This window comes from Anoplophora glabripennis, unplaced genomic scaffold (assembly GCF_000390285.2).
Source record: "Anoplophora glabripennis isolate ALB-LARVAE unplaced genomic scaffold, Agla_2.0 scaffold182, whole genome shotgun sequence".
Lineage (NCBI taxonomy): Eukaryota > Metazoa > Arthropoda > Insecta > Coleoptera > Cerambycidae > Anoplophora > Anoplophora glabripennis.
The window spans coordinates 598,141-618,288 of NW_019416287.1; the positions used below are offsets into that span (position 1 = coordinate 598,141).

Genomic DNA, 20,148 nt, shown 5'->3' on the forward strand with positions numbered 1-20,148 from the left:
AGCTACTTTCTGCTCTTCATCCGAGTGACGCCGTGCAACGTGTGCAAGTTTGTAAAACGATGTTAGTGCGATACCAAGAGGATCCACAATTTTTGCAACATATGTATTATATGGACAGACGAGTAAAAATTTACGAGAGAAGGTATCTTTAATATACATAATAAGAAGTGGATCTTATTTGTGGAAGAGCGAAATGGGCGGTGACTATTAGACGCCTTCATTATAGCCATCTTTCTCTATCGCACGGATTTCTATGACATTCTTTATCTCTCTCACGTAACGGCCAATGAACCATGGGGACTTTCCGACCCTGTATATCTATATGTATTTTGACGTGTTGAAGCCGAATCCGAAGTCAGAATCACTCTGTCATCCTCCAGTATTTTTATAACCTGCAAAATAACTCTAAAATCTGGCCTTCCGTTTATAGTGCGAATCTGTTATAGTCTTTCCGATATCAATTGAAAAACCAAGAGGTTGACAGTATGGACCAGGTTCGGTCGCTGACGCAGCAACTCGGCATTGAAATATTTGAAAAACTTGTTGCCATATTTATTTAGCCATATCCATATACAGGTCATAAACACAGCTGCATTGGGCCACTGGGCAATAAATCACAGCTGTTGACAAGTGGTTGACAAATTGCCCAGCAGTGCAATACAATGCGGAATTTGGTGTGATTCAGGCAATTTTAATTTATTATAGGCACCTTCTATTAATCATTAATATTACAATTCCGAAAGGGAGAAATAATATTATTACAAAATGGCATTCTGGAAACCTTTTGAAACGGAACAAAACGAAATTTACCGTCAATATAATAAAATTGTTTGAGGGTATAAATAATTAAAATATGTTTTGGCCAAATGAACATATAATAGAAATTTTCTACACATTATATACAAATTATTATAATTTTTTACCTTTAGCAGAAAACTTTTTTAGGGACGCCTACGAGTCATTAAATTTTATTGCCAGGCGTTTTTTTACGTGTTCAACTGACATCGGAAAGACTATACCCATCGTCACCACATGGAGGTTACAGGCATAGACAATAAAATAGGCTTCAAAAAGGAAACAGCAGGAAACGAAATAATTTCTTTCGAAGATTCGAAGTTTTATTGCCTAGGATTCTCAACTAAATTTCATAAATAGAAATTTAAAAAGAAGTAAAAGAAAAAAGGAATTACTTTGTGTACTTTGTTTCTCACATAAAGATGGTATTGAAACTAAAAAACCAACAGAAAATTAATGAAACTTTAAGATATTACTGTTTAAAAAAACTAATCTACTTGAGGAAATAAATGATGAAGTTGTAGTAAGTTAAAAATAGAATTCTCCATATTTTTTGTATTTAAGGGCGGTTTTCGCGATAAGAAAAATGGGGTAATAGATGGCCTGTACAATGAAAATGGTATGTAGACTAACTTTTAGTATTAAAATTACGTCTATATTTAAATTTTAAGTATTTCAATAGCGTATATATGCAGTATAACAGTCAATTAGTCCATTATGCACATTCGACGTTACATGTAGATTCGCTCCACCAAATGACAGCTCTTGACAAGTTTAACTGTTCCATTCATGAATAATAAAACTACGGAAAAGCTATATCGAGTCACTGTCGTATCTATGAATTAATAACAATTTAAATGGACCCGCAAATTTGTCTCTGTTCTGAATTAATGCAGAGCAGTCATGGAGGCATTTGATTTTTTTTTAAATTAAGGCATCATTTTGTTTTGCACGGCGTTACCTTATTTTGTCCAATTGGGATATTAATGTATCTATACAGTAAAGATATTTTTATACAAGGTGTATTTTAAGTCAATGTACACGTAGATTATTTTAGTTCAAAAAATCTTAAAGAATCAGGGAACTAAAGCCACTGGTTTCTGAGATACAGGGTGTTGAATTAAAAAAAAACCTCACTTTTTTCAAATACCTCTAGAGATATTTTACGTAGATTTTGTCGAAGCTTCTAAAATGTTTGAGTTACTTTTTTTAAATTATGATAAGCTTACATATTTGAATAATTTTAAAATCTGCTAAAACTATTCAATTCGAAAAAATAAATATATAGACATTTTTGTTCAAAAATTAATTTTAAAGAGGTATAGGTAACTATTAAAAGTCCAAAAAAAAAACATTGGCGTAAATATGTAGAACCAGTGTTAGAAAGACTTTTATAGGTAATGTCCAAAGAAGGTTTAAATAACAGAAACACCTTTTTTTAGACGTAATGATGTAAACTACTACTCCACCTATGTAAAAAAGCCAAGGGGTTTCACCTATTCACAATGTCACGAGCCGCCAATGAAATAACGTGTTTTTCCAATCTTTTTGTTAAAACCCTTGTCATTGCAAATTGCTGATAAGTAGTTGGTTTAAAAAACATTGTTGTAATAAATTTCAGTAGCTGTTTAGTGTTTATTAAAAATATAAAAGAAGAAGAAGATACATAGGTAATTAAGATTACTAAAATTAAATTTAAAATATCAGTCCTTTTTGTAAGATGTGAGGTTCAAGTGAAGCCTGAAAACAAAATTAAATATTAGTATAAATATCCCAAACAAAGAGAGATAATAAATATTTATTTGAAATTAAACATGGAAAATATTAGATCCAAAATAAAATCAGTGTCTTTCATAATTCTTATATCGTTCTCTTCGGTTATCGGAAAGTTGAGTTGACGGCTTCCGAAAAAATAGAATTTAAAATTTTGTATCAACATTGTCCTGAAAACGGATTTGGATAAACGATTAAAAAATTAGTGACGTGTATACAATGTGTTGCTATAAGTATGGGCACATATCGGGTTCCCATTTTTCGAGCCAAGCCATAGGGATCACATTCTCATGAGAAATACAAGTTCGGTCAAAATAGGGCAAAGTTGTGAAGATAAATTTGACCTATCTTTCGTCGTTTAGAAATTTTCGACCAAAAAAATGACTAAAAAATATTTTTTCCATTAGCATGGCGTAATTTCGAGAAAAATTATATAACCAGAATACCTCATATCTACGCTACCGGTATGACTGATTTGAGTTGAAATGTACCTAATTGTCGAGTTCCATTTTATTCATGTATTCGAAACGTTTCTATATCTTCATTTGTTTAGAATTATGTTGGAAATTTCATCAGATGTGTTTTTAGGGCTAAAAAATAGTATTCATGTCGTCTCAATGATAAAGGATGCTAGTTACACCTTACCTTACTGGTGGATTTTAATTTATTTGTCCTTTACATATGAAAACCTGGACTAAGAGATAAAAATTTGGATAATTTTGAGCAAAATTAATATATTATTTAAAAATAAAACCATGTAACAGTTTTCGAGATATTTTTAGTAGTTCGGATAAATTTTTCCCTTTGGTGCCGTATTTTAAATTATTTTGGTTATCCAGAGCATACTTAGGACGAAATAGATTTATTACACTGAATCTGCAGTATTGGTAGTGCACTTTAGGAGTAGTGTGTTCGTATTATGCACTATTTATAGAATTAATTGCTGAGGACGCCTGACCGCGACCACAAATTTTTTTTTCTGGCATGTTAGTATACGTACAAACCAATATTAGTTGATTTTATTGAAAATTTATTGTGAGGAGGTATATCAATTAAGGAAAGATGTAAGTAAATATATTTTAAGATTAAGATACATCAAAAACTAAATCAATTTGCTTCTATCAAATGATCGATATTTTTGATTTTTAATTAGTTTGCCAAGTTGTAAATATATCTTCTGAAAATATTATATTTAAATAAGGTTTCCAGTTCAAATTTTTTTTTCTCATAAAAAGGTTAATTTAATAAAAAGCTCTGTATATAGGGTGTCCCAATATCCTGTGTACGGGGAACTACCATAGATTTTTGGCGTCAGAACAAAACGATGTTGTTAAATTGCATCATGTGCACGTGTTTAAAATCATATATATCAACACATTACAAATATTATTGTTATTTCCTCAAGTACCAATGTTCTACTGTTTTCCAATAATATATTTTCCAGGGACGCATGATTCCGGAATTTGAAACAAATAATACGTCACATATTGCAACACACATATTTTACGGGTTCCATATTTTGAACAATTTATATGCTATTTAAATTTATTTTAAAATAAAATATAAAATCAACCGGTTTATAATAATTGATGTTAATTTTGATTTAATCAAATATTTTATTATCACTTATTTTTTAATAATTTATTTCGTGTATCATAGCTATATTATAAATTTTAAAGTATCATGTTAGTTACAGTAACTTTACATTTCTATTGTATACATGAAGCCCACAACGTTCTGTAGTGAAAAGTGATTATTGCTTATTTATTCGACACTGAAAATATTTTTTAGGTATACCCACTTGCTTTTATGTAAGTATCTACCATTAAAAAAAATAAGATATATTTTCCATATAATTATGCACGTTAATTTATGTCTGTTAAATTCGACGGTTAAAAAACATAACCTAAAGTAATTTAATACCTAACAAATTTATACAATTTTATTCAGATATTGAACCTTAAAAATTTCTATATGTAAACAATAACGACAATATAAATAAATTATTAATACAGAATTACAATAGGAGTTAGCCCGGGGTCAGGTTTGGGTATTTCACCTTACCTTACGATGTTTAGAGAATTTTAAATACCCACGTGCCATTTACATACCTTACTCTACCTACACCATATGTTAGTAAGCAATTAAGATAAGGTAACTTCGCATTGAAACTGTTCCAAACAGTGGTTATTTTCTTTCTAACAACAAACGTATTGTCTTTTTCTTGCTTAAGCATAACGTTGCTGTATTGATACCAGCTACATACCAATATAAATCGGTAATTAAAATTTTATCGCGTAAAAACTATTTTCTATTTCAATTATATTTATTGAGTAAGTAATAAACTTATCAGTTGTACACTTTGAATTGGTATTTGTGGGATATTATTTATTGGTTCACTGAGATTTTATTTACCTAGATTTATAATGAAATATTTAGATTACATTTAAAATAAGATTAACTGATTTACAATCGAGCGGTTAAAGATAATAATAATCCTGTTAAGGCTGCAATATTCAACCATATAATTTAATTACATCTGTTATATTCAGTGTCGATTGGATAATAAATAGAATTTTGCAATCCAACTATGTACCTACATTCCTTCATAAAAAAAACGTGTTGGATTGGAACCTAATTAGACGAGATCAGAACAATTCCGATAAAAACTTCATTAATTTTGGTCATGGACACCCTGAAGTAAAGTGTATATTGTTTCTAACAGTGAGTACTATTATTTTACAATATTAATTATATGTTATTGTTTTAAAAGTATATACCTAATTATCGGCGCACTTTAAAAAGTTGTAAAACTTGTGTACATACTTAAAAACTCAAATACCTTCTGTAGATAATATACAATCACTGCAGATCTACATCTAACATTTTTTCATACTTTATTTCACTTTTTTATACGGCAAATGTATTTACATCTTCTTGGAACAATTTAGTGACAAGTCTGATACCAAAGCAAAAGTCGAAAAATTCAGATTTATACAACTGCAATATTTTTAATAATAGCAGTAGGACAGAGATCTGGGGTAAATGTAAATTAGAGGGTGATGGCTAGCGAAAAAAATTGTACATCCAAATGACGACTGTGACGCACAATTGAGATTATGTTTAACCAAATCATTAAACTGAGGGAAATAGACCAATAAGGAAGTTTTGCAAAGATAATCTGTATTATAATAGCAATTTTTCTCAGTGGTGTTAATAAAAATTATTTTGTTAACTTTTTAAATATGAGGGGAAGTTTAAGGACAAAGTTAATAATTGAATCTAGCTAAGTGTACATAGTTATGTTATGGCAAAACATCACTTATTAGAAGTCACTTATTTGAAGTAAAAAAAAAGTATTTGCTGGCATTGTCATAAAACTCGTGATCCTAAGATAACAACCTAACAACCGCGTAGAAATTGTATTGTAGCGATCGCAATCAGAAATTCGAATTACAACAATAAATAAATGAGTTTTTAACCATTAGTAGGATCCTTTAGCAAAATATTTTTTATTATAATAGTAGCATAACCCTTCTGGGGTCTATTTAAAGCAGATATTTTGTTAGCGTTAATCAATTTCTATTTTCGGCTATGATATTTCTCTCAGTGTAGGAAAATTAGAAGTTACGTCATTCAGATGATTTTATTTTAGAAGTACAAAACTATATATTTAAGTTACATAAATCTTCTTACAATCTTTACTACATTTTGTTAAGGTTTTGTGTTATCATAGTGCTTATCAGAGCTTATCCAAACTCAAAATTTATTAACCTTCAAGTCTATTTAAAATTTATTTCTAATATGGCCATCATATTTATAAAACGAAACTCTCGTAGTGCGAGTTTCAGCCCAAAAACGGATACAAGAAAATTTCATCACTTGCTAGACTTGCCAAGGCTGACTTTAAAACTAACACTACCAAATAAAAACTTCAAATGAAGAATTCATCAAAACATATAACATGCACTGTGATTATAAAAAAAGAAGAAAAGTGGGCTGCATCATCATAAACATAAAGCTGACAGAATCTTAATAAAAGTGAGGTATTTATGAATCCGATCTCCGAAGAAATCAGTAGAAAAGTGTCAGTTGTAGTAAAATTTTGCATTTATGTACAGAAAGTTTAATGGAACTGATATTATTCCTAGAGAATTAAGAAGTATCTAATTTAAATGTTTAAAAAGCTACAGGAAAATTTTGGTAAAAATAATTCATGGACTGTTGAAAGAATAGTTTATTAATATAGACGAAAACCAAACCACTCATTAACGTGTGTCAACAATTTTGCCATAATGTATGCTGAAGTTGTACATATAAACACAACTTATACTGTCTAAAAAATATAACCAACCTCTCCAAGGCACCATGGTCTCGTCGATGATAAATTTTTTGCAGGGTTTTAAAGTGCTCTGATGGAACTACAAGGAGACCGTAGCGGACATGCTGGATGTGCTCGAATAATTCCGATGTTACAAAACGAGGAAGAATTTTCAATATTGTAGACAAGAACCACTAGCTTTAGACAATCCACAATACAGTTTGAAAAACTATACTATACAGGGTGATTCACAACTTATCCAAACAAATTTTGGAATAGATGCGGCATGAGAAATGGAGTCAATATCTTAAAAAATTTTTTGTAAAATCCTTAGTTTCCGAGAAAAAAAATATTGAAGTTGTAGTACATTCAACCATTACATAGGACAACTGTAGTCTCTAGCGTCATTCGCAATCGTAATACGCGTGGAGAGCCACGTGGCCTCAGCGACTCCGAATACGATTTTACAATCGTGGTGTTTACAAGTTTTTTAGTAGTTAGTGTCAAAAATGGCTTGCTTGTATAGCAACTCGGAGTTGATGGATATCGTTTTAATTTATGGTGAAGCAAGACAACATTTTGTATTTTAGTGACGCATTTGTGCTATGGCGAAGCAAAACAACATTTGTGTTAGTTCGTAGAAACTGAGTAAGATGGACCCAAATGTGTTTACACGTTGGTGGACAAAATTTTGAATAGATGTTGTAACATCAGGTATGTCAAATTATTTTATTATTTAAAACCACAAATTAATTTTATTAATTAATAATAAAAATTTTATTTATTTCTTTCCTTGCGAAGTTTTTGTCCGTTTTTATCACACTGCCACCATGTCGGTCGCATTGTGCGCGGTCAGGTTTTACAGTGGACCAGTTTTCAGTGCCGTGCAGAAGTGTATTTTTAAATTATTGTCGAACTGTCCTTTTTGATTTTTTTTTACAATATTGTATTTGTAAGTCTCCAAAAAATTTTTTTGGATAAGTTCTGAATCACCCTGTATATGAGAAACTATACGAAAACGAACTGTATCCGTATCGCATTCGTCGTATACAAGCATTGCAACCAGAAGAGTTAAAAAATTCACTATATATAGTGTTGGTAATCGAAACGTCGAACGATTCTGTGCAATAATTTATTAATTATTATATTAACATTCTTTTTAAATATTAACAGTCTGTATTTCAAAAACGAAGTGTTCGAAGGGCAAATGTTTATACAAGAAAATGTTCTTAATTTTGGACGACAAATATGCTTCTTCATTTTTGATACACCATTATGTTATACCTTTTATTTTATATTTTATGCTCGTGATAAGAATAATGTATTTATTTAAGTTGTCCTAAATGATTTGTGGCAGGAAAACCGTATTTTAGAAGTAGGTATACAAGGCTGGCCACTGGCCAGTCTGAAATTACAATGCATGGAGAATTATATATGGCGTGAACTGTAGACAAGTTCAGTTGTTTATACTATACCTACTTAGTTTTAAGTACCAGTTCTACTGGTAGGTAAGTTTTTGTATTAATTATATTAATTATAAATCACTTCGTTAAATTTAAATATGTATAAGGTACTTTCATATATAATATGAAAAAATTTATCTCTTAACGCCGCCACTGAACAATTTAACATTAAAGATTAACTTGAAAAATAATTGGCGAAGAAGCCATACAAATTTTTATGAAAATAGTTCAAAATATCTTATTTGACGTATCATCTGAAGAAACTATTATTTATTTAACTTTTTTCTTTCTATTTCCTGTATTAAGTTGGTGTTGAAGAGGTCTGTGCAACACTGCCAACACAGTTGGCTTAGAATAAACAATTTGTTGTTAGGTACGTGTAAATAGCATAGTGAAGTCAGCGGTTCTCAACAAGTTTTATATTAAAAGATCATGCATATTTATTTTCAATTTAACATTTTTTATTCCTAATTTTTCTGCAAACAAACTGTTAATTATATATTCTACACAGTAAACTGTATCGATGTTTAAGATATATTTACATATTTAAGATTCATCTAGTATTGTATTTTCTAGTGTATGAGGTCAATAAATTTCTTTCTAGGAAAAAATCCATTTTAATTGCCATAAAATCCTTGAATCTAAATATTCAAATAGTCTTGTAAATATTGACTTAACGTAATCACGAATTTGAACACATTCTTATATTTATATAAATCTAAAAGCAACAGAGATACAAATAAAAGTAAAAGCCTTAGAATACTATTTATTATAAATGCATTTGAAATAGAAAAGTTAAAAAACTGATAACATTATTGAAGCGTAAGCAGAGGCGAATCCACGGGGGCACGGGGGGGCTATGGGGCTGCAGCCCCCCCCCAGTTTTTTTTTGGAGTATCACTTCCTTTACCTGTTTGGTATCTAGCTCAAGAAACAAATGAATTTGATCTATTGGTCAAATTTTATGAGAATGACCTACTTGAAAACGGTGCTCTTATCAGTACTGAACATGAAGGTGCTGAATTTCCGAACATACACGAGCTTTTTAGAATAGTTGCAATAATACCAGTGACAACAGCAACTGCGGAAAGGAGCTACAGTAGCTTAAGAAGATTAAAGACGTACTTGAGAAATACGACAGGGGAAAATTGACTCACCTCTTTGGCCCTTATGAACTTACATACTAGGTACAGAAATTAAGGGATATTAAAAAAATCCCAAAAGAGTTGTAACTTGGAGGGAAATGGTCGTAGAGAGAATAAAAAAAAGGAAATCGAAGCTTCAATTGTCTAGTTTTTGGAGCTGGAGTTTAAAATTTTTTAGAGTTCCTATGGAGTTCAAAAATAAAGCTCTTTTAAATAATTTAATTCTCTTCAATTTGAGCGGTTCCGGAGCCTTGTACGATTATTTGTCGCTGAGTTATCGTCGATCAAAGCAAAAAATCACTTTTGACTTGGGCAATCAGTTACTCGGAAAATAATGGTCGTACAGAAAATCCAAGCATGGTTTTGAAAACTGCAAAGTATTCTCTACAAGTCGTAATTATTGGTTTTTGATAAAAACAATTTTATATTTTAATATCGACATAAATGTTGATGAGGTGCTCAATAAATTAGGTTAAAAAAGCCGTCAGCGTCGAATAAATATTTTGCGATTTGTTATAATATTATGTTATTTGATAAAATAGTAATAATAAACAAATTGATACTATTTTATATTTCATCTTCACGTTTCTAAAATCTCAATTCAGGTACCTAACATATAAATAAAAGATTAAGAAACTACCTTATTTCAATCTAATAGAATTTAAAGACGTCACGACAATATAATTTTTTATGACCTGAGCCCCGCCCAGAGCTAAATCCTGGATTCGCCACTGAGCGTAAGTAATATACATAGACAGAAAATTAAGTATGAAGTTATTAATTTAGTTAGTTTATTCAGTAGAATTGAAATGAATTGGAATGTGATGTGTTAAAAACACATTTTTCAATAGTTAAACAAATTCCAGGCTAGTCGTCAGTCAGTTTATCTAAAAAAATCTTCTGACAAAGGTAGAGATGTGTTTCTATTCATGTAAAATATTAACCAACTCGTAAGAATAAACGAAAATATTTAAACCAGGGAAAGTCAACACAATCATTTTTATTCAGATATTTTTATTTATTGATGCCTTTCTTCCAGTCCAATTTTAGTTGAAGGACTTCTACAATAACTCATAGTTTTTATATCTGCACATCAACTATAGTATATAAATTCCTAAAAAAATGACCGATTATCAAAGTTGCACCACTATACTTCCTCCTATAGCCGATCAAAAATTATTGCCAAAGAATAGAAGAATTAGATCTCTGGTAGCCTATTGGATATTGGGTTTATGTAATAATTATGGATACGTGGTCATGTTAACAGCAGCTAATGATATTATTGTTGAAAATACTAATGAAGAAGAGGTATGTATAATTGAATAAGTTCTATCTAGTAAGCGTAGTTTTGTTTTATTTCTCTATCTTCAGCCCCGCAGAACACGCTTTTTTCTTCTTACTGTTTTCTAGAACCATAAGTTACAGTTTTGGTGATGCTAGGAATGCCTAACTGGCTTTAATTTTTTAAAGGGTCATTTTTAAGATTAGGTCTATTAGATATTTAAATAATTTAATTGTTTTTTTATCGTATTTCTCAATTTTACCGTGAAATCAGTTACGCGACATATATTTTAAAGTTTATCATTTTAAAGATGCAAATTCGCCATCATTATTTTTAATTTAAATTTCCTAAACTTCTCTAACAAATAGCTCAATCGAAGAGTTATAATAATTACCATTAGGGCAGTGCTTCACACACACCGTATATCGTTATCATACAGTTTATATTGCTCCAATCTCTGATGGTATGTACAATATAATATTAATAACACAAGAATTCATACTTATTTCTGTGATCCCTCTTTCGTATAGGCAACTTTATATACATATTAAAATTAATATAGCGCCACCTTGTAGTTGTTACTGACATGATAGCAGGCATGTATACTGTTTTATTATTATAAATATGTATTTAACGTTATTATTTATAGCCTTGTTTATGCCAAGTCTCATAGATATTTGTAACTAGATTTTATTTATTTAATAAATAAAACATTTCATTTATTTTACCAACACCATATAATTATTTCACTAACGAGTACTTATTCAGTTTAAAATGCCAGTATGAGGAACTACTAAAACACATTACATATACAAATAATGTAAAATACATATTCCTATTGAAATCACGCGATTGTGTAACATCTAAAATAATATTTAACTAGAAAAGTATAATTCTTGTATGAAAGTATTTATTCGGAAAACATAAATTAAGTAAAACAACCACAGTACAAGAATCAATTAATCGTAGATGTTTAATCGCCTTATAAAATTTCATTGATCACTTCAAAATCAACAGCTTTGGAAAAAGGTACATTTAGTCCAATCGTCATATTTTGTCCTCAAGACTACCTGGTACCAAATGTGTCCCTTCAATACACACCCTGTATCCAAATACTCACAAACATTTTTTTGGAATCATTCCAATCGTGCGTCGCAAACAAATCTTATAGGAGTGTCCGTTTCTTTATGAGCCACACTGCATATATAATTATTTAATTTTTCAGGTAAAAAGCAAAACTAGAGAATGTACTTATATGTCGACTGGTATAATATTGTTGGCAGATATTCTTCCCGGATTAACAATTAAATTAATTGCTCCATTTTTACCATTCTTTATTCAGTGAGTATTAGCTTGATACGTGTGTAATAAAGTCCACAAATAAACGAAAATAATATCTTTAATCATTTATTCTTGTAATTTAAGATGCTTATCTAACTTTCTTTCGCAGACATTTTAGTTTTAACTATTAGTATTTGATAATAACGAATTTTAACCATGTTTTCTATAAATTAAGGAATTATCTAAATAATTTGTTAATGCTGCTAACTGCTACCCAAAGAGATATTGTACTTTGCCAAATTAATAGACCACTAATATTATAACAATTTTAAACAGTCTAGCAACTTTTGTAAACATCATGCACCTTAAATTAACTGAAGAAATTGTTAAAATCTTTCTATAATACTGTTGCCACATCATTGGTTTAGTCTTTTTTACGTTTCGAGAGACACAGCACTTCCTTCTTCTGACGACATATATGTCATTTGGCCTTACGGTTATATCAACATAGCGTTTCAATAGATGCTAAATCATATCACGATCTGGCCCAAAAACAAGCTATGATCAACACCTTAGTACTTCCAGCACTCACCATCTGCAGGTCATAACACTTGGAGGAAGAATTACATTATCTATGATCATCTCTCAGTGGAAATTGATATACTAACAGATATATTCAATAAGGCATCAGAAGGGTAACTAGGAACAAGAAAAAGAATAAATGTTTGACATCGTATTATCTTCCCTATATACAAATATGTACTGATAAGACAACCTCTTAAGAGAACTCTATTAATATAGTCTGCAATGGCAATAAAGAGGAATCAGCAACTACACAGCACAGAGCAGATGCAGTACATGCGATAGACCTAATAAGTAATGACCAAATTCTATTAAGAAAGACAAATTTGTGACGAAGACTTCTCAGAGAAACAAATGATGTCAAGAAAAATTGAAATACTTTCGATTGAGTTGAGGGCCTAGAATTACTTAACATTTGGAAATGATTCACCCATAACAATCAAAGACTGGAATGTTACAAGCCAGCGAATAAACTATCCTATGGCATTCAAACCGAGCATTGGATAGACTACACAACAATACCTACACAAGAAACATAAATACCAGTCAGAAGACTTCTGCATAAAAGAAACATGTGTCTCTCGAAAAGTCAAGAAGTCTAAGCCGACAATGTGAAAAAAATTTGGAAATTATTCAACCATTGTCAATAATAATTTATAACAATGTGATCCCGCAGAAAGGATACTCAATCTTGAAGCCACCGAAAAGAAAGTATTAGAATTCATATACATATTTTTTCATTCTTGCACAGCGTACAGTGACACCCTATATAATACTGTTTTTTTGTTTTGCAGTATTCGAGTAATCATCTGTGTATTATTGGCAGCAGGTGGATATTTGGTGGTTGCTTTTAGTAACAGCCTTTATTTATCAATTGTGGGAGTTGTGCTAACATCGTTTTGTAGCGGATTTGGAGAAGCTACTTATCTTCAATATAGTTCCTATTATGACAAGTAAGATTCTATATATAAAAATATGCCACAATTCCATGCATCAGCAACTCGGTATAAGGAATCTGAAAAGATTTTGGAAGCTGGTTAATGACTATTTTCAGAAAAGCCAAAATAACTAAATCTAGCTAGATTCATTTTATGGTTTAAATTTTATGTTTAAATCGGCTTATTTTGATCCTAGGTCATGCATTTTTCTCGGTATTTAAAGATAATGATAGTATGCAAAACAATTTCTAAGTCTGTCATAACTCAGGAAATTCTGTTCAGGTCTATCATTTATTCAGGATTTTTGGTTTAAAAAACCTCCTGAAGTCACAACTTCACTTTGTTGTATTGTAATATAGCCTTAGAAAACATGCAAACATGTAGATAACTATAATATTTACACATTTTATAGAAATGTCATTTCGACATGGAGTTCAGGAACGGGAGGGGCAGGAGTAATCGGAGCACTGTCTTACTCCATTTTACAAAGACTTGGAATGCGCACAACTCTATTAATAATGTTAGTTATTCCATTATCCATGGCTATATCGTAAGTAAATTTTCTGACTATCTGTTGTGTATATCCATACTCAGCGATGTATTACAGGTTTTGGATCATACTTCCCAAACCCTCAGAACAAGATATTGCGCATGCTTTAGAAATTCAGAAGATTGTTAATAACGAGGAAATGAAAAATCCTAAAGCGGCTATAAAAAAGAAATTATCACTTATTCCTGGACTTATGAAATATATAATCCCATTTTCTTTAGTTTACCTTTTTGAATATTTTATTAATCAAGGAACAGTAAGTATATTGGGCAATTTAACATATGTATTGAATAAATATTAGTATTTGTTGGTAAATATTCAGTATATTTGACTATCCTTAGTCAGTAAATCATCACAAACTCTAGCTCTACGCATGCGTTGTACAATATTTGGGCAATTAAACGCATAAATGTGTATGGAAATATCATATTCATCGGTATGTATTCGATATACAGTGTGTGGTAATATCCCAAGGAATTTACGTTTTTAAGGGATGCGTACCATTTCAAAACAGACGATATGTGTGGACAGACTTCTAAAACAAATTCAGAAATATTTTTATCAAATTTGGACACAAAATAATATAAGTGCTCTGTAAAATTGCTTCGCTAACAATTCATATATTTGTTAGTTTAATTCCAGGAACTAAAAATAAATTCAATAACTTGCAATCAAAAGCGGCATTTTATTCCTGGAAGATAAAAACAATGTTTTTACTTTCAACGAATTTAATAAAATAAATGTCTGTTTTAGTTTGAGTTGATACAGTTCAAGGATTCATTTGTATCCCAGCAAGCGCAGTACAGGTGGTTACAAGTAACATATCAAGTTGGTGTCTTCCTATCTAGATCATCAGTTAATCTATTTCATATTAGACAGACTTGGATAATGACAATATTTCAGGTAAATATTTATAAGACGAGAGAGAGAAATAAAGAGAGATGAGAGGGAGACATGGTGAGGGAGAAAGAGAGAGAAGGACGAGATACACCTTATTCTTTAGGATATTGCAATTTTTGTTTTGCTTAAAAAACCATAAAATATTATTCATTTAAATGCCTGAGGTAAGCTCACATATATCGACAACAGATAAACGACATACATCCAAACTCATCAAAAGACTATTTAAGGTTTTCTTAGCTTTAGATTAAAAAAAAATAAAACCATATTCTTATTCAGCTAATCCAAAAATAAAAAAAAGATTTTTTAAGAAAGCAATAACAGATCAAGGTAACTTGATCTGAAGCATGGCCATCAAACCTTTCGAGCTATTGCGGAAAGTTATAAAATATATCTACAGTTCATTACAAAAATTATTTTTTTATGTTTTAATAAGGCTTTCATCCTTTTTTTTGACAAAACCTTCCAACTTTTCTCCCATATTTATATATTTAGTCAAATACATACCAGGTGTAACAGGATCATGGTACACCCCCCGTATCTCCGTTAGTTGTAAAGGTAATTGATTGAAATTTGGGATATTCCATATACATAATAAGCGGCACTTTTTTATCTACAAATGATTTTTTTTCCACTTCCGGTTTCGCCGGAAGTGATACCAACTTTCGATTTTCAAATGGAATACCCTGTATATTATTACATTTCTGAAATCTGCATAATTTTCTGAATCCAATGATACCACATAAGTGACATTTCAAACGTCAAAATTTTTTATAATTTAATTTTTAGTTTTCCATTTAAGTGTGCCATGATGGTTCCGATTTATTCCAATTGACCCGTCTAATGCTGGAAAAATCGAAATCCCGTCAAAAATACTAAATTGCGTTTTTTATGAGCAAATAAAGTTCATCGTAATCGATTTTGGGGTAAAACTCAATTTTTTCAAATGGAACCATATTGGTACCGTGGTACCATTTATTAGTACTATTAATAAGGAATTAATTCATACCTGGTAATAAAATGTGCGATAAATACAATCAAAATTACAGCTAAAAGAAAATAAGAAAATACAATTATTTTGTTCTAATTTAATGCTAAGAAACTAAGGTGGCTTTGAAATACAAAAAATGAACACAAAACATTACAACAATTGTTCGAAATGCTGTCCATTAACGTCAATGCACTTCTGAACTCGCATAGCTGTTTCTTGAAGAACGTTCGCTAATTGCTGGGCCGTTATACTATTAATTGCACGTCTTACTCGCAACTCCAGGTCTTCGCGGGTTGTAACGGCGGTTGCATAGACAATGTTTTTTAAATGGCCCCAAACAAAGAAATCGAGAGGTGTCAAATCAGGTGACCTTGGAGGCCATCGCACAGGACCATTCGTCGAAATTACGTTTCCTTCGAATGCCTGTTGAAGGTAATCAATTACTATTCTTGAATTATGGGGAGGAGCTCCATCTTGTTGGAAATACATTCCCTGTCGTAAATGGACAGGTAATTGAGTTAAACTGTCCTCAATTTCATTTTGCAGAAATCCTAAGTATCTAGCACCAGTCAAGGGTCCTTCAAATATTATTGGACCAATGATTCTACGACCGAGTATTCCAAGCCACACATTGAAACCGAACCGCACTTGAAAGTTACCCTCCCGCAATAAATTTTGATTTTCTTGGGACCAATACCTTGTATTTTGTCGGTTAAATAATCCCATATTTGTAAACCTACACTCGTCCGAAAATAAAATCCTTCCCAAAAGAGCATTGTTTGGCTGCACATTATTATGCAAGATCCAATTGCAATATTCCATTCTACGTTCATGATCATTTTCGTACAGGTGCTGGTGCAATTGATATTTGAAAGATTTATAATTATGTTTGTGCAAGATTCGGCTTACCGTTTGGTGACTAATTCCCAATTCAACCCCAATTTGCCTTAAAGAAACAGTCTTATCAACTTCTATTCGAAATAAAACATTAATTTCCGTTCCTTCGTCGATGATAACGTTTTCTTCGGGATCATGGTTAGGCTCTCTTCGGAATTGATTTTCAAGACGATTAAAATAATTTCTCGCTGGACATTGTCTATCAGGATATCGGTCGGCATAAAGGTTTCTAGCCGCAACGGCATTTTTTCTACATTCCCCATAAATAATTAACATGTCCACTTTTTCATCCCTTGTATAAATGTGCGGCATTTTGAACAAAAATAACAACAAATGTAAAGACTTTTCCAATACACAATAAAAACACCGATAAACCAACAAAATTTATTTGACAGTCTGAAGGAATAATTTCATTGTTTTCAAAGCCACCTTAGTTTCTTAGCATTAAATTAGAACAAAATAATTGTATTTTCTTATTTTCTTTTAGCTGTAATTTTGATTGTATTTATCGCACATTTTATTACCAGGTATGAATTAATTCCTTATTAATAGTACTAATAAATGGTACCACGGTACCAATATGGTTCCATTTGAAAAAATTGAGTTTTACCCCAAAATCGATTACGATGAACTTTATTTGCTCATAAAAAACGCAATTTAGTATTTTTGACGGGATTTCGATTTTTCCAGCATTAGACGGGTCAATTGGAATAAATCGGAACCATCATGGCACACTTAAATGGAAAACTAAAAATTAAATTATAAAAAATTTTGACGTTTGAAATGTCACTTATGTGGTATCATTGGATTCAGAAAATTATGCAGATTTCAGAAATGTAATAATATACAGGGTATTCCATTTGAAAATCGAAAGTTAGTATCACTTCCGACGAAACCGGAAGTGGAAAAAAATCATTTGTAGATCAAAAAGTGCCGCTTATTATGTATATGGAATATCCCAAATTTCAATCAATTACCTTTACAACTAACGGAGATACGGGGGGTGTACCATGATCCTGTTACACCTGGTATACACTACCAACTCTACTTGAATTCGGAGAACCCCCGATCATTTTCTGGGTATGCCGCCATTAGAAAACTTGTTCAGAATATAAGGAATTATATTAATTTATATTTTTTCATAACATACTGACAAGGTGCTAGATTGTACACTTAATTTTTTCCTTTTCCTTTTAAAAAAATAATTTAATTTTTTGGTTTGTTTGTTTTAGGGTATTAATGTTGTAATATTTACAACAGAAGTTATATATTACTATATTCCAAATTTTTATATAGTTATTGCTCTCACTTTATGGGAAGGACTTTTGGGAGGATCTTCATATGTTAATACATTCTACAGAATTTCTAGAGAGGTAGGTACTTAAATTCACATGTAAAATAATCAACTAAGTATAAAAGTTATTTACTATGCCAATATTTAATACAAAGTGAGATACCATCGAAACAATTAAAGTGCAACATCACAGCAATGGTCGGTAGATACAATAGATCGCAACTTACTCCAGTCGGATTAAATTTAAAATAATCAAGTTTTGAAATTTTGTATATGAATCGATGGCAAATAGTGCCAAAAATAAAGGTCTGAACAGTTCCCAGTTTCTGGTTGATAGAACATAAATCTTTTCAGGAAAAATCACCCTTTGAAGAAACGGGTTTTCCACACTTTTAACCCAAACTGTCATCGGAGAAATTAAATAAATATATAACTTTATGAATAATATGTACATATTAAATAAGTGAAGGAATTATATGAAATGAAACCATAGGAAGAAGACCTAGAGCTGTTAACCATCAGACTTTAAACAACTAATATTTTCTTTTCCTCCAGACTTTTCTCATTGAAGAACCTCGGCCCTGACCATCAGGATCATTGCAATGTCACTTTCTCAAGATTTATAGTTCTATCGATATCTTCAGGCAGTTGCGAAGAACCAAGAGACGGTGAAAACCAATGATAGAAATTGTAATATTTGTAGAGAAGCCGTCACAATATTACAACTTTATAATGATGATTCTCATAAACATAGCATTTTTATCCACTCATAATACAAGAACACAATTTCGTTGCATATTCCAAATCACAATCAAAGAGTGACCGCAAAAATCGCCTGTTTTTTCATAGTTCACAGAGAACTAAAGAAAATAGATAAAAATATGTTTTTGGTCTCAAATTACTCGTTGTAAAAAATTAAGATGAGCATAGCTTTTAGTTTTCTGAAAATTTTCAAAAATCACCCCTATTTAGGGGTTGAAAAGACCAAGATGAAGAATTGAATTGAAAACTATAAACTATTGGCATGTAAATTTTTCTATCGAATGTTGAATTAGAAAATCCATCCTTAAGCGCGCTCAGGGGGTGGAGTCATCCCCAAAAATAGAAAATATCAAAAATAATTGCAAAAATTCCAAAAAAAAATATATTAAGATAATTCACATGCTAATAGTTTTTATATCAATTGGTAATATTCAAATTCTTCAATTTTGGCATTTTTTCAACCCCTAAGTAGGGGTAATTTTAAAAATTCTCAAAATACTAAAAGCTGTGCTCATTTCAGTTTTTTACGACAAGTAATTTGCGACCAAAACCATATTTTTATGTATTTTTTTTAATTCTCTGTGAATTGTGAAAAAACAAGAGAAAATCACAGGTTTTTTGCGGTCACTTTTTAGATTTGAAAATTTTCATACCTACTCCAAATTTTTGATTTACCTTTTAATGATACTGTCGTAGAGACATATTCTCTTAGTTTGACAAATATTACCAGAGCCCTAAATTTGACACATTATTTTTTTGACATCCTGTACGATGAAGGTGCAGTGAATAATGAAATTGAACAGTCAGTGTTGAAACTACTGTTAAAATTACTGATTATTAATTAAATTTGTTGACAGTTATTTATTATTGCAGGTACCTGAAGAAAACAAACAGTTCTCTATGGCAATTACTACCTTCGGAGACAGCATTGGAATAGCATTAGCAGGGGTGCTAGCCATTTTCGCTCATAATAAAATATGTGATCTACCTATGCCATAATGTATATAAAGAATGTAGAAAAAAAACGAATAAAAAGTATTTTTCTTTATAGAAAACTATGAAAATTATTTAAAAAAATTTAAAAATCGGGATGGAATCCTGAAACTACCCTCTAAAACAATTCCTAACAGAGTGCATTTTCTTCTCTTAAAAGCAATTCAAACTTGATAGATTG

The 20,148-nt window shown here is 30.9% G+C and overlaps 1 protein-coding gene across 4 annotated transcripts; it reads left to right on the top strand.

Annotated features, from left to right (window-relative positions):
- Positions 1–3,525: 3,525 nt before the first annotated feature.
- On the top strand, positions 3,526–20,023 carry LOC108911003 (battenin). 4 transcript variants are annotated; one of them, XM_018715816.1, is made up of 9 exons: positions 3,526–3,632; positions 10,537–10,805; positions 12,005–12,120; positions 13,437–13,595; positions 13,993–14,130; positions 14,188–14,386; positions 14,884–15,033; positions 18,151–18,291; positions 19,848–19,973. In XM_018715816.1, exons 2-9 carry the CDS (start codon positions 10,620–10,622, stop codon positions 19,971–19,973), a joined length of 1,215 nt encoding a protein of 404 aa, XP_018571332.1. In that variant the 5' UTR covers positions 3,526–3,632; positions 10,537–10,619. The 4 variants fall into 4 exon arrangements, with proteins under 4 accessions (XP_018571332.1, XP_018571331.1, XP_018571334.1 ...); XM_018715815.1 differs by lacking the exon at positions 3,526–3,632 and adding an exon at positions 4,226–4,379; XM_018715818.1 differs by lacking the exon at positions 3,526–3,632 and adding an exon at positions 4,936–5,292 and having other exon boundaries at positions 19,848–20,023.
- The last annotated feature ends 125 nt before the right edge of the window (positions 20,024–20,148 follow it).